General features: G+C 39.9%; 1 protein-coding gene across 1 annotated transcript; it reads left to right on the forward strand.

The window, feature by feature from the left end:
- Window positions 1–14,228, forward strand: hnrnpul1 (heterogeneous nuclear ribonucleoprotein U-like 1). Its single transcript, XM_084717469.1, has 16 exons — window positions 1–102; window positions 588–841; window positions 1,820–2,089; window positions 2,570–2,783; window positions 2,917–2,990; window positions 3,929–4,068; window positions 4,467–4,566; window positions 4,666–4,778; window positions 4,944–5,207; window positions 5,754–5,876; window positions 5,965–6,093; window positions 10,573–10,741; window positions 11,504–11,767; window positions 11,903–12,054; window positions 12,157–12,363; window positions 13,277–14,228. The coding sequence occupies exons 2-16, from the start codon at window positions 622–624 to the stop codon at window positions 13,391–13,393; spliced, it is 2,556 nt and encodes an 851-aa protein (XP_084573595.1). The 5' UTR covers window positions 1–102; window positions 588–621; the 3' UTR covers window positions 13,394–14,228.
- Window positions 14,229–14,688: the final 460 nt, after the last annotated feature.

The following is a 14,688-nucleotide window of genomic DNA, read 5'->3' on the forward strand; positions in this document are numbered from 1 at the left end:
TAACTTCCTGTTGTATGTGTCGGTCTGGTGTCCGCCTGCAGGGGGCACCAGCGAGTCTTCATCTTCTATCACTGCTGACCCGCGCAACTCGCGTGAGAGCAGGTAGGCCTCAACTTTATTTTGGTTTTATTTTGCAGCTTAACTCATACATTGAACAAACAACGCACTGATTAAAGGACTTGCATGCAAAATAGATTAACGTTTGCAGCCTGCGTGCACTCAGAGTTAAAGTTGTCCTGCATCGGTTGTCGGTAGGTTAGCTAGCTAGTGCTAGGCTAAGAAGGTTACCGACATTCATAACTTGAAGTGAATAACAATTTAAGCAGATATCCTAGTGATAGGTTTGTATTGCAAACAATTATATATGCAAGGGCCATTATAATCTCAGGATTACATGCGTTTTAGAGATTACTGGAGTCCGGCAAAGCGGTGCAGTATCTTATCTGACTGCTAGACTAGCTAATCAGCTAATGTAGCCTGTTTGGCTAACCTCAGGCACACTGCCGTCATCAGATAAACTGATTTAAAAGTTAAACGCATTGTTGCAAGCTTTACTTAACCATTTTCTGTTTTTCCTGTTTTGTTAGCAAACAAATAAAGACAACAGCCAATTGAAACACAATGAGTGTTGACGTGAAGAAACTGAAAGTAAACGAACTGAAAGAGGAGCTCCAGCGCCGCGGCCTGGACACCAGAGGCCTGAAGGCGGACCTGGTGGAGAGGCTCAAAGCCGCTCTGGAGGCTGAAGCTCAGGCTGATGCCCCAGAGCAGGGAGAGCAGGAGGATGACTACGGCCGGGACAACGAAGATGATGACGTAGAGGATGCCGAGGAGCAACAGGGTAAGCACCCCTGATGATGCTGTTTGTTTCACATTAACCACATGTTTTATTCTGTCATTCCACTTTTTTTTGTCTTTTTCAATGTTTTCTTAATGACTTCATATTATTGTTTAAATACATTCTTTTTTTAATGCTACAACATTGTGGTCCCTTCAATTATCCAAATAGAAATGGGAACCAGCATTTTAATCAAGTTTATTTAGTATAGATCTCAGAAATGTTTGTTTTTCCTGTGAAAATGCTGTAAAATCATTCTCATTTATCATGAGTTATACTGAAAAATCTGTCAAAATAATCACTATTGGTAGCTGTTTTATTAAATATGTTGGTAAGATGGGGGTTAAATAGATATTTTGCCATCCTATCAAATATTATATGTGTGGTATTTATTGTCAGACCTTGGGATGCAAATTTTGTGCATTCTCTTTAACTGTCATAATTAATAAGATACAAAATGCATGTTGTTTTCTCAGTTTAAGTTTTATTTAAACGATACTAGTTGCACATTAGTTATGTGAAACATAACTTCACGAAGCTCAAACAATTTAAATGAACAGAATAATAAAACTATAAGGCTCTCGCTCAGACTTATTCACCACATGGCTTCACAAATAAATGTTTAATCTGTTAAATTCTTAACAGTGATTCATTATGATTGATTGTTATGCCTGTTTAAGTAACCTGTCTATACAAATATTAACTGGCAGTGGGGCCACCTTTTAAAGTTTCTTTAATCTGTCACATACAATATTTGTGTTTTAACCCCTCTTTGAAAAGAATGTACCCTTTATGGATTTATAGATATTGCCCCTTTTGTGTATTTAATGGAAAGGGGTCAGAGTGAACTTGCACAACAGAAAATCGAAGAGAACAAACTGTAAAAATTAAGCATGCAAGTTCCACAAGTTCTTATTTTTGTGGGGGGGTTCGAGTTTGAGAACTAAAGTTTTTGAATGTCCCCCCTTTTTTCATTTACAGAAGCAGCTGAGGATGATGTTGATGATGATGATGATGATGATGATGGTGAAGGTGATGTCCTTCAAGAGGAAGATGAGGGGAGAGATTCAGGTGGTTACTACGAGGACGAGGAGGCAGAAGGCGAACCTTATGAAAGTCAACCAACTTCAGACTCGGGTCACAGCATGCCCGACTTCACAGCAGATGTCGACATACATAAATCTGACATAATGCCCGAGGAAGACCCCAAGCCTGTGCAAGAACCAGATGAGAGAGTTGAGAGCAAACAAGGTGGTTATTCACTGGTTTCCAACTAAAAATGCAATATGAAGCATTTTCAGTGTGTGTTTTAGCCTCAGGTTAAGTTTTTAGAATATTGTGAATTCCAAACACTAAAAAGAACTTTTGACTTTAAGCTGTGATGTGATATAAATAAGGTTGAGAGAAACACATTTGCATTGCATTTTCGAATAACATGCATCATGCCAATTCATCTGTGGCACAATGACTCAGTAGTTAGTATTCACACCTCATAAGTAAGTTGGAGTTGGTATGCAGTGTGCTCTGCTCTGTGGCTGCCCACTTCTCTGAAATTGTAATGATGAGCCAAACAGAACCTTTAATAGACTTAAGGTCTGTAAATTTAAAGAATCTGCACATGTATTTTCATTAATTTTGTCTGATGAAGTTCTTTGTTGGTTTAGATTAATGTAATCTATAGTTGTACCACTGAACATGTAGCTCACTGTCATTGTTCATTTATCATTTCAGAAGTCAAAGTGGAGGTTAAGATGGAAGATGACTCTGAGGCTGCTGGAGAAAGACAGCAGGATTCTCATGAGGCAGAAAATCAGCACAGGCAAGAAGGTGCAGCTCAGGCTGAGCAAGTCAAAGTGGAGGCTGATAAAGGTGGAAACTACGGCCGCAAGAGACCGTATGAAGAAAATAGGAGCTATGGCTACTATGAGCACCGTGAGGACAAGAGGTATGTGCATCAAAGATTGTCATATTTTGCATTTAAGTTTCTAGCTGTTGTTCTGAATGAATATGTACAAGCATTGACTGATCTATATTAATCAATGTTAATGTAAACTTCATACTTTGCTGATATTTTACAGATCCCGAACACCACAACCCCCAGCTGAGGATGAGGAAGAGAATATAGATGACACTCTTGTCACAATTGATACATGTGAGTACAAGGATAAAAAGTATCTCTGCCTGATAAAGATAACTCCTCAAAAATGTAGTCACAGCTGTTAAAAATTTGCTGTGCCAGCTGGAGCCCATCTGAGTGTGAGGTAGCTGGCTTTTATTCTCCAAGCTTTCTCTTTACTTGTTCAAAGCTGCAGAAGCCTTGGCGGAGATACTGCGATAGCATCAGTTATATCAGAACTGGCGAGAAGAGCAAAGAACAGCACTGAGGGCTTTTCTTGATGTTTTGCTCTTCGCCCGACCGACTTTGGCAAGAGTTTGAGCTTGTTGGTTGAAGTTAGATGTGATTGTCAAATGGTTCATCCAATCACCTGCCAAGTGTTTTTTTTGAATGTGCCTGCCCCTTTCCAAACAGTTTCTAAGGAAGACGTCCCAGATGGTTCTGTGTAAGAAACCATCTGTGTGTCAGGTTAGGTCGTGTGTACTCAGGACTGGTCAGTGCTCTGTTTACACCTTTATCAGAAGAAGAGAAGTGAATTCAGGAGTGGATTCTGTCTCACCGGCTCCTTAATCACAGTTGCAGACAAAGCGTTTGAAGCGATGCCCCAGCCTGCTCCAAAACCTGCAGAGCCGCAACTCTAATGGTCTTGACACATTTCACCCCTAGAGATATCTCTGTCGAACATGTTGGTACACTTAACATTTGTGACATGTCAGTACATGGGAAGCATCGCCCTGAGGTGTAAGCCTTAACAATCCCTGAAAAATTAACCCAGAGAACCTGGCGCAAGAAGAAGCATTTTATTTCCAACCTGCTTCAAATGACACATTTTCATCTTATCATGACTCAAATCATATTTGTGCAGTTTAGACTAAGAGTGCATGCTTATATCATGTTTTCCATTTTTGCTGGATCTGTTGTACCAGATTCTACAGACTATTAATATTCAAAAATCTTTTTTGTCTTCTTTTCAGACAACTGTGACCTGCACTTCAAAGTGTCCCGAGATCGCTACAGTGGTTATCCACTGACCATTGAAGGCTTTGCTTACCTGTGGGCTGGAGCCCGAGCTTCACATGGTGTCACCCGGGGTCGAGTCTGTTATGAGATGAAGGTAATGAGAATCTTTCTCTAATGTCACAGGGGGCTTTAAAACTGGACAAATCTGTGCCGCACAGATTAAAGTGTGGGGTTTTGTCTGGTGTAACATTGAGCAACAGTACATAAAGTTGTTCTACATGGTGTGTCCACATGTGACGAAGTGGTCCCTGATAAATGAGACAGGATTTTTTTTTTTTTTTTTAAATAGCAGACGAGTAGCTTCTTTTTTAACATCCTGTTATTTTACATAACTTATGAGTTCTTTCTTATCAAAAACATAAATACAATTTAGGTCCTTTGTTTCTTGGCCAATTTCCAGTGTAGTGACTTGTTGCTTTTACACAGCATTAAATATTCCCTGACAGTCTTCTTTGGGCTTGTTTTTGACCCGATACGTCTCCTGCTCTTCAGATCAATGAGGAAATTCCTGTCAAGCACCTGCCCAGCAGTGAGCCGGATCCCCATGTGGTCAGAATTGGATGGTCACTGAACCACTGCAGCACTCAGCTTGGTGAGGAGAGCGATCTCTGTTTGACTTGAATGAAACTTTACTGTAAAGGACAGCTGTGGCCTGAAATGGAAATGATGCATTTCATCCTGTTGTGTTTAGGTGAGGAACCTTTTTCCTTTGGATATGGAGGAACCGGAAAGAAATCCTCTGACTGTAAGTTTGCAGACTTTGGCGAGAAGTTTGGTGAAAGCGACGTCATCGGCTGTTACATTGTAAGTAATGACAACTGTTATTCATTTACTTTATCTTCTTTTAGTGACATCATGTAACGATAATGTGGAATTACTGATTAATACTGAATAATTTCTTTTAATCCTTGTGTTAGTTGGTCCATGTGTAGCTGACAGTGTTAACACGACTCTATACTATGATTTTAGGACTTTGACAGTGGTGACGAGGTGGAGATGGGCTATTCTAAGAACGGAGTGTGGTTGGGCGTGGCTTTCCGGACAACTAAGGAGGCGCTGGCAGGCCGTGCCCTGTTCCCTCATGTCCTGGTGAAGAATTGTGCTGTTGAGTTCAACTTTGGACAGAAACCGCCATATTTCCCTCCACCAGAGGGATACACATACATCCACAATCTTGACATGCCAGAGAAAATCAGAGGCACAAAGGGACCTGCCACCAAAGCTGAATGTGAGGTAGGGCAGCACAAACACAAGCAAAACATGAATACCCGTCTTAGACTTTTTCAGTTTGGTTTTTATTGTTTTATGACATTAATATTACAAATAGTCGATGAAATGTTACATGGGCTGCAGCAGACGATTATTTTTATTGTTAATTAATCTGTTGATTTGCTGGATTAATTGATTGATTGCTTGGTTAAAATAGTGAAAAATGTTTGTTTTAAAATTGTTTCAGTCATTTGGTACCTAAAGAAAACATGTTTAGTACAGATTTATGACTAGAGAAACAGTGCTGAGATGCATCTCAAGTTAATCTGTGACACAACTTTTATTTGGCACACAGTGTTTACCTGCTGTCTTCCCCTAAAGATCCTCTGTCCCTGTAAAAAATGGGTCTATGGCAAGAAAGGGGGCAGTGGAAGAGCTTTTAATACATTTAGATTAATGTACAGAGACTTAGTTTATGATCCAGCAAGCTTGATAGATTTTAATGGGAGCTGGAGTTGTGAAGTTAAAAAAAAAAAGTGTAATTAACCTTTATTTGTTCACTTGTTTCAGATCTTGATGATGGTCGGCCTGCCAGCCTGTGGAAAGACCACTTGGGCCATAAAGCATTCAGAGATTAACCCTGAGAAGAAGTACAACATCTTGGGCACCAATGCCATCATGGACAAGATGAAGGTTGGTTTTGGCCTCCACCGCCAAACTTAACACACTTCACCCAGTTATATTGTCCACGACTGTCTTACGTGACTATTTTCCTCTTCAGGTGATGGGTCTGCGTCGCCAGAAGAACTACGCCGGGCGCTGGGATGTTCTGATTCAGCAGGCCACCCAGTGTCTGAACAGGCTGATCGAGATCGCCGCCCGCAAGAGACGCAACTACATCCTAGATCAGGTACTGCCCTCCCACCCACACTCTGCTCTGATACTCTCCACAGTCAGTCAATGTGCCCTGATGATCACTCTCTCTAATGGACTATTTATTTATCTTTCAGGGGACTCTGTGTATTATAGAGTAGAAGAAGCATTGATCACCCTCTTGTCACTTGCTTGTCATGTATTGTAAAAGAATCTGATTAATGGCTCTCATAAGTGACAGAATATTTCATGTTTTCATCCCTCAGTATATTTGCACTTGCTATTTCTTGTCATAATACAGTATTGTTTGTCTTGTGAATTTCAACAATGTACAAGTAAACCATGACTATGTAAAGATGTTGAGAAACAAGTAAGCTCTGACTGGTGAGTAAGAAAAACACCTTCTGTTGCTAATTTTAATAAGACAGAGTTGATAGCTTTTTAAAAGCTATTTTAAGTGAGATACATGGAACTTTTGAGTGTGTTTTTTAATGAATTGACCCTGAAGGTAAGTAACGACTAACAGTTTTTAGATTTTCAGATTCTTGTGATCTGTAAGTGTGAAAAAAAGGTAGGTGGGTCTGATGGCTGACTGGTTTTACTGTGGATACTGTGAGTATGTGCAGGTAGGTTATATCTGTCTGTTGTTGTCTTGACTGGGGCTTGAGTCCTTATGAAGACGAGGTAAGACAAGGTAAGAGTTGGAGGGGGGGGGACCCGTCAGAATAGCAAGATGTTTTTGATGTAGCATGCGCTTATACACGATAAGAGATTGACAGAGCTTTACTGTAACAAGAGGATTTTCTGCAAAAAATAAGAGGATGATGGAGATGTTGTCAATTGAAATGATAGTGTATGAAAGAAGCAGGATTGTGGTGTTAGGGTGCATGTGTGTGGGATTAAGTTAAATGCGTGTGATTTTTATTTAGTTATTTCCAAGTTGTAGTTTGTATCTGCATTGAAGGTGTTAAAGTAAACAAGTTACTTTTAAAAGCTCAGCTGTTCCCAGTAACACAGAAGTGTGAAACTGTTAAATTGTGAAATTGCATTTGTTAATAGATTAGTGAAACAACATTACTTATTATCACAGAGAATTAAAAAAAAAATCAGTGTGACTTTTTAAAGCAATTTATATTTCATTATTATAGAGATAAAACAATGTGAAAATTCCATATCGCAATTAACGGTGACCAAGTTTACCATTATTTTCAGAAGGTATGCTAATTTTGTGCATTTTCCTTAACTAATAGTTGGAACAGGTCAACGATCACTGATCAGTTCAGGTCTTTTTCTCAGTTTTAAGTTTTATTTAAGTAATTCTAGTAGTATATTAGTGTTATGAAATGCATGAACCATAAACCATTTAAACAAACAGAAAGATGAAACAATATGGCTTTTAACGGTTGTTCTTGTCCACCTGTTCTTATTAAACAAATGTCAAATGGGGAATAATTCCTGCAAACAAGGCAGACCAAAGTGATGAACTGATAATGAAGATTAACATCCTTTGTTATCAGTATTATCACAGCGTTGTTAAAATGTGCTTAAAATGTTCAAAATTTCGTTCTTCATCGCTGCATTAGTTGTATACTGAACATTTCTCAACAGTTTGAAATGGCACCATGTGCTTTGTGATGTTAGTGTTTTCACTGATGCAAAACAAACCCACGTTGTTGCTGCACCTGCCTCTGAAAGACACGCTGGGCAGTATTCATTGTGTGTTTTTCAAAGCGCCATCAAATAAATGCAGATTAAATTTGAAACGCTGATTCTAATCCTAAGCAGTGTTGTTGCGGTTTATCATGAAGTCGATAAGTGTTGGGGTGGGAGAAACACTCGATTTTTCGATGCATCGTGATGCAGACGTGGAATATTCTGAATCGATTCATAAAAGTATAAAACGATTTTTCTAAATATTAACACGATGTTGATTGAGCAAAACAGGTGGACTCATCTGGGAGGGCAGCGCAGTATCCGTCAGTTTTCAGTGCACACGTTAGAGTTATCAGTTAACATTTTTCTTCTCAAAAGGCAGCAGATGCAATCATATTTTGATCTTGCGTCTAAATAATTGCATTTGCGAGACGAATGTGAAGTTTATTGTGAATATTTTTACACCATCAGCTAGAGAATAACGTTAAGATGTAAACAGAGCAGCAATCAGTTGTTACAAACGAGCAGCTGACCGGCACACAGCAGCGTTGAACAACTTAAACCACCGCTGTGGTAAAATCATTCGCTGCTCATCTCTCGTCTGTTTCACCTTAAAACTCAGTCAGCTCTGCATCCTGCGCAGCGTTTCCTTCACTCAAAGGCCACGGTGCAGCAGTGAGGCTTCTCTCCGCTGCTGGAGACCTAATTAACGCCACAGTGCTCCATCTACACCTCGTTTTTTATTCTTAGACAGGCAGGAGACTATGTGATGCTCTCTAATTGATGAAGTCATTAATTAAGTAAGTTAACTTTAAAATAAAAAGGCTGTGAAACATTTAATTCGTGGTTAGTTTTCCTGTCGTATTTTCAACAAACTGGAGCAAGAGACTGAAATTTTTTAAAACAAACAGGTACAAATTTAAAACACCTGAAGATCTGTTAAGAAATGTTCTGATTTCACTTTTAGATTTTCTTAAACCAGTACACATGTGAATGATTATGAATAATTTTTTAGTAGGGATGTTCCTGGTGACTAATTTCCCAGTCGATTAATCAGAAGTTTTAATTTAGACCAGTCTAATAGTAAGAAAACTTCCAGAAATCTGTCAAAATTGACAGTTGTTAATAAGGTTGAGCCTTGTCCCAAAAAAAATTGCATGCATTAAGAATTTAAAAGAATTAATCACACTCTTCAATAATAAAATTCTATTTTTAAATGTTTTTCTATACTGAAATATGTGACCTGTGGATTGTGAGTATTGCACATTATCGTACAAAACACGACAAACAGTCCATTTAATGTGTTATCGTCTCAGACCGAGCGTGAACACAGTGCATGCGAGTAAACAGTGTCATATGAACATCAATAAAATCTAAAGTTTAACCAGCTAGTATTTCAGGCGCCAGCGAGGGTAGCAACATTTAACCATCTAGTCAACGAATTGTGCTTATCCTTAGTTTTTACAGTATTATGGACTAAAGATGGTGATTAGTGGTTAAGCTTGACAAATGACAGGAGTGATGGAAAAAAAAATTACATTTTTATGCATGGAGTGATTCTGATGCTGTGTTTTGTAGGAACACTGCAGAATTGTTGGTTCCCGGTCGTCATAATGCCCCAGAAATGACTCACACTGTGGTGACGTATTACAAGACAAGATACAGAATATATATAATAATATAATCAGCCTGTCACACTTGTTATGGTATATGGTTTATGGCAGCCTAAATTTGCATGTGGGAATGTTGCGCCTTTAAACAGCCTCTGTAGAGAAGTTATGGAGTTGCTCGCGGAGTTATTAACAGAAACAAATCGACGTCTGTGTGAAAGGATGAGCAGGCAGGGTGGGTCAGGAAGCTGTTCAGTTACAAATTCACTACTATTTACGATTGTGTGTTTAAAATTACGAGCTTATTCCTCATATTTTTCAATTGTCATAGTACTGCAGAGGAAGCGACGGCCTGTTTATCCAGGAACACATAACAAGCTTTATGTTAAGTTCATGAGGTTATCGGCTCTGTGTCTGATGAAGAGAGCAGCGGGGCCAAATCACTTGTTGACTAGCGTGCGGTTGTCATGTCTGTCTTGAGTCAGAAAGGTTTGCATGCCGTATAAAATCACACATTTGGGCGGCTTCACAGCGGAGTTGTTTGATCAGTGTTAAAAAAAAATAAGAGGTGTAGAAGCGAGCCGTCACTGCTGCAAGATTGTGTGACTTCTGCATAGAAACGGTTAATATGCAAACAATATGAACCAGAGTTAATAAGCTGAATCAAAATTGATAGAATCTAAAAGGCAGTCAAAAATGGATTCAGGGGCATCTCCAATTTTATCATCTTAAGTCTGAATTTATGCAGTTCTGCAAGGGCATAGATGATGGATCTAGATTAAGATTGTGGACAAAATGCTCACCAGCTTTGGCTCACATGAGAATTCAGCTAAAACACTTTTTCACAAGCAGCACATTGTCACTGCATGAAGACATAATTGAATGAGCACAATAACACAAGCACAATAATTTTGTTACATTGATTGATTTGAGCTGAAACCCGTATGTGTTAATGTCGTTAGGTAACTGAGTGAACAGGCTGCACAGTGTAGTCAGTTTAGATATTTGTGGGGTCCCCCTGTGTCCATGATTAACATTGATCAGCAGTCACAGGGCACCTGGATGCACAGACTGTGAGGTAAGTCTGTGGAGTGATGAGAGGCCATTAGAAACTGAGTAAAAGCGTAGACTGACATCCAAGCCAAACCTCTCTCACTTCATTATTGCAGGGTTCCAGCTTCCTTCCAGTGGAAAGCCTTTACAAGTAAACAATAACAAACAAGCTTCTACTTCTTTCTTGTCACCATTGCTAGACAAATGTATATGGATCAGCAAGGAGACGAAAAATGCGTCCTTTTGAAGGTTTTCAACGCAAGGCTATTGTAATTTGTCCCACGGACGAGGATTTAAAAGAACGAACATTAAAGCAAACCAATGAGCAGGGGAAGGATGTGCCCGATCATGCTGTTTTAGAAATGAAAGGTAGGAATGCTGTGGAAACAACAAATAAAACACCAGATCTACTTTTTTACTTTTCTGTGTTGTCTCTAAAATCAAAGTTGGAAGATGCCCCCTCCCCCCCTTCCCCCATCATAGGCTTTGACCAGATATCAGACCTGGACATTTTTTTAAAAAAACAGTCCACATGAATTTGATTCTTCCTTATTTTTGCCCTCTCTCTTGCCACTTGCCATACAGCTTACTTCTAATGCACTGCAAACTGAGACTCGGGCCTTGTTGAGGTCATGTAATAGTCGAGCCAATATTGCACAATTTGCTTCCCTGACTAGATGTTTCCAAATGGCAAACTTACAAGCAGTCACGTGCTGAAATTGTTGGAAGTTAATTTGTAACAGCGTTACATCAGCTGTCCTTGGTTTGCAGTGCTGTTTCCTCCTCACCAACCTTCTAGTTGTCCTTTTTGTCCCCTTCCCCACCTCTACTGAACTCCCCCCTCTCCTGTGTCTGCTTAAACAAATTTTTCCTCCATGTTCCCCTGGAGGTGATGTTTGTTCCCTTTACCCTGCCATCTGCTTTCATCTATCTGCTCTTAGATTCTCTATGATTTCCACTGTCTCTGTGTGGTAGTAATTATTTTTCGTTTTGTTTTCCGGTGGTGTGGCTGCTCTGGTCTTCACTACAACCCCCTGCCCCTCTCTTTCTTTCTCTTTCTCTCCATCCGTCTCTTCCTGGATGGGCTGTCTCTCTCTCCTCCTCCTGTGGTCACCTCTGTCACTCTCCAAGCCAACTTTACTCTCCCCGAGCCTTGCGACTTCCTGGAGGCGGTGACGTTCATTGAGCTGCAGCGCGCTGAGGCTGAAACTCTGCTGAAGCAGTACAATGAGGAGGGCCGCAAGGCTGGCCCGCCCCCTGAGAAACGCTTTGACAACAGGCAGGGTGGGTTCCGTGGCCGCGGCGGCGGTAGCTTCCAGCGGTACGACAACCGTGATGGGTCCCGCGGTGGCTACCAAAACCGCAGTGGAGATGGAGGCAGTGGATACAGAGGAGGTGAGTGAGTTTGCAATCTTTCAAAAAAATTGAGACGGTTGTTTAACATTTGCACGTTTTAAAAGATGCGTAAGAGGCAAAACTTTTTAAGTCAGGATACTGCAAGTTGTAACACAATGTTTGTTTGTTTCTCAGGCTACAGTCGCGGTGGCAGCTATAACCAGAACCGTTGGGGCAACAGCTACCGTGACGGAGGCTCTGATGCACGCAGCGGATACAACCGCAACCAGCAGTCAGGAGGAAGCTACAATCGTCCAGCCCCTTACAACAAGGGAGGATACAACCAGGTACTTAACACGACCTTTACGGATAAATTTAGAGAAATTATAAAATGAAAAAAAGCAATGAAAGAGTTAATTACTATATTGTATGTATTGCCTCACCTCCAGGGCTACAGCCAGAGCTACAATCAAGGATACAACCAGGGCAGCTACAACCAGAATTACTACAGCAACTACAGTCAATATCCAGGATACAGCCAGAGCTACAGCCAGACACCCGCAACTGGACAGACGTACAACCACCACCAGCAACAGGCACAGCAGCAGCCGCAACAACAGCCACAACAACAGAGCTACAACCAGCAATATCAGCAGGTAATCAATGACTCTGCCTCTTATACATGTTTGAAAAATAACCTTAAGACCCACAGTTGATTGGCTAGTACTCGTTGCTTGAGGAGTGACTGGTTAGGGTAAGAATATCAGGGTCAGCCAGATCAGATGACTTTGCCCTCCTGTGGCTGTGATGTCAGGGGTCTGCAACCTGCCCCTCTCCACTGGCTCCCTGTGGCTTTGACAAAAAATTAAATGTTACTTATTTTACCATTTTAATTTCCATTTGTCATTGTTGTAGGTCTAAAGTGATACCTGAATGCTCCAATTGTAAAAATGTCCTCAGTATTTCTCCAACTAAAATGTGCATCATAGCCCCCTTCTACCACTCAACACCTTTTTCTGTAAATTTTGCCAGTGGGTAATCTTATGTCTTCTTAGACTATTTGCCCAATCCTAAAAAAGACTTTCAGAGGCAAATAGATAATTTAATAGTTATTGCTCCAGACCATTTTTTTTCTTTTTCAGCCAACAGTAGCTTTTTTATATTAACGGTTGCAGACCCTTGAACTTTGTGAAATAACCGTACTTCAGTGCCTAATAAATGTCTTTATTACGCTCAAACTGCACTTTTTAAAGTTTTAGTGTGATCAGTCCAAGGCACACCTGTATGATAATCAGGGTGTTTAATCAGCATCTCTATTTGTCCCATCTGTCAGGTGGATGGATTATCTTGGCAAAGGAGAAGTGCTCGCTTTCACAGATTTTAACAAATCTGTGAACAACTTGAGAGAAATAAACAGAATAGATTTTTTACTTCAACTCAGGAAAAATGGGGGCGAAAAATAAGTGTTTTGTTTTTGAGTGTAGAGCGGCTGGGGCTGTTAGGGGTAAATAAAAAAAAAAAATGTTACATGCGCTCACTGCTGTGCTTTCTTTCTGTTATTCCCTCCAGTATGCTCAGCAGTGGCAGCAGTACTACCAGAACCAGAACCAGTGGAACCAGTATTACAGCCAGTACGGCAGCTACCCTGGACAGGGCAGCCAAGGCTCGTCTTCTGGTTCCCAGTAGCTTTGCCCTGCATCTGTACCTGCATCCACCCGTGTCCTAAACACTCTGACCTCTGCAGCAAATCAATTTTGTACAATCTCACATTCAGTCCCTGACCATAAACGTCTCTGTCTGGTTTAACACAGTAGCCTTCATTCCTCACCAATCAGTGTACACACAAACTGTATACAGGTGATGTCTTTTCTTTTGTTTTTCTTTTTTCTTTTTTTTTTTTTTTTTACTGAATGAAGTCTTACCCTAAGCAGTGACCGTGAGGTGGTAGATGATAGGTATCAAAACATTTAATGAATGTTATCTATTATGCATTGAATGTGGATGCGTGTTGAACTGCAAACTCCACATTTGCTACAGGTTGAGGAGGTAATTGTATATTTCTATGATGCATAGTGTGAAAAAGTTACGGGGCAGGAAATTACAGCAAATTACAGCCTGAATAATGTTGCTTGTTTTGAAAAGCTTAACAAAGAACAAAATGCATGCTTTTTACCTTCCATGACCCTTTACTCTGTCTTGCTTTTTATTTTTCCGTTACCGAGTGAGCACATTTTATTTACTCATAGAGTTCAAACATGAACATTTTTTTTTTTTTATATAGGTGTTGATACTGTAGTATTTAAGCGTTAATCCAGTCTTTGATTGAGATGAATATTTTGCCATTCTTAAGTAGTTATATGTGCAGTTTTTTTTAATCCCTTTGTGATTGGTGTTCATTGAGTCCAGTAGTTGAATCATGTCGTCCAACCCATTTTTTTCTACCTGAAAATGAAAATCTGATTGACCAGTTACCCAAGCTGTCTTCTTGTCTTTATACAATAAATGCAATTGTATACGCCTATATATGAATATGACCATTTTTCTTCCCGAAGTCACACAACACATACTGCATGATTCATCATAGTTGTATTTTTCTTCTTTTTGACAGGATTGAAATTGTGAACAAAGGACAAAACAAAACCAAAAAAAACATTTTGCTAAAAATAAAATGCAGATTTTGGAGCACACGTGTGGTTCCAGTGCAGTCCTGCTGAACCTTGAATGAACGTTTGAAAGTCAAAAATGTTGTCAGGGCAGGAAATAAACATTGTCTGCTGTTAGTTGTGCCAGCAAATGGATTAGCCTTCACAAGCTGCTTTCACCATCTACCAACCAAACTAGAGTCGACAAAGTTTTCTAACACAAATAAATTTTGTTTGTGACAGTAATAGAAATGTCAATGATAATTTTCTGAAAATATAACTAAGACATTAACCAGATAGACATGAACTTGATTTCAGATAATTTGGGACACGGTCAAA

This window comes from Lutjanus erythropterus, chromosome 4, assembly GCF_056507025.1.
Source record: "Lutjanus erythropterus isolate fLutEry1 chromosome 4, fLutEry1.hap2, whole genome shotgun sequence".
NCBI classification, from domain to species: Eukaryota; Metazoa; Chordata; class Actinopteri; order Lutjaniformes; family Lutjanidae; genus Lutjanus; species Lutjanus erythropterus.

Coding starts and splice junctions, on each gene's coding strand:
- hnrnpul1 (XM_084717469.1), top strand. CDS start 622: ATGAGTGTTGACGTGAAGAAACTGAAAGTAAACGAACTGAAAGAGGAG. Junction 4,779..4,943: donor ACGTCATCGGCTGTTACATT/GTAAGTAATGAC, acceptor CTATGATTTTAG/GACTTTGACAGTGGTGACGA. Junction 12,364..13,276: donor ACAACCAGCAATATCAGCAG/GTAATCAATGAC, acceptor TATTCCCTCCAG/TATGCTCAGCAGTGGCAGCA.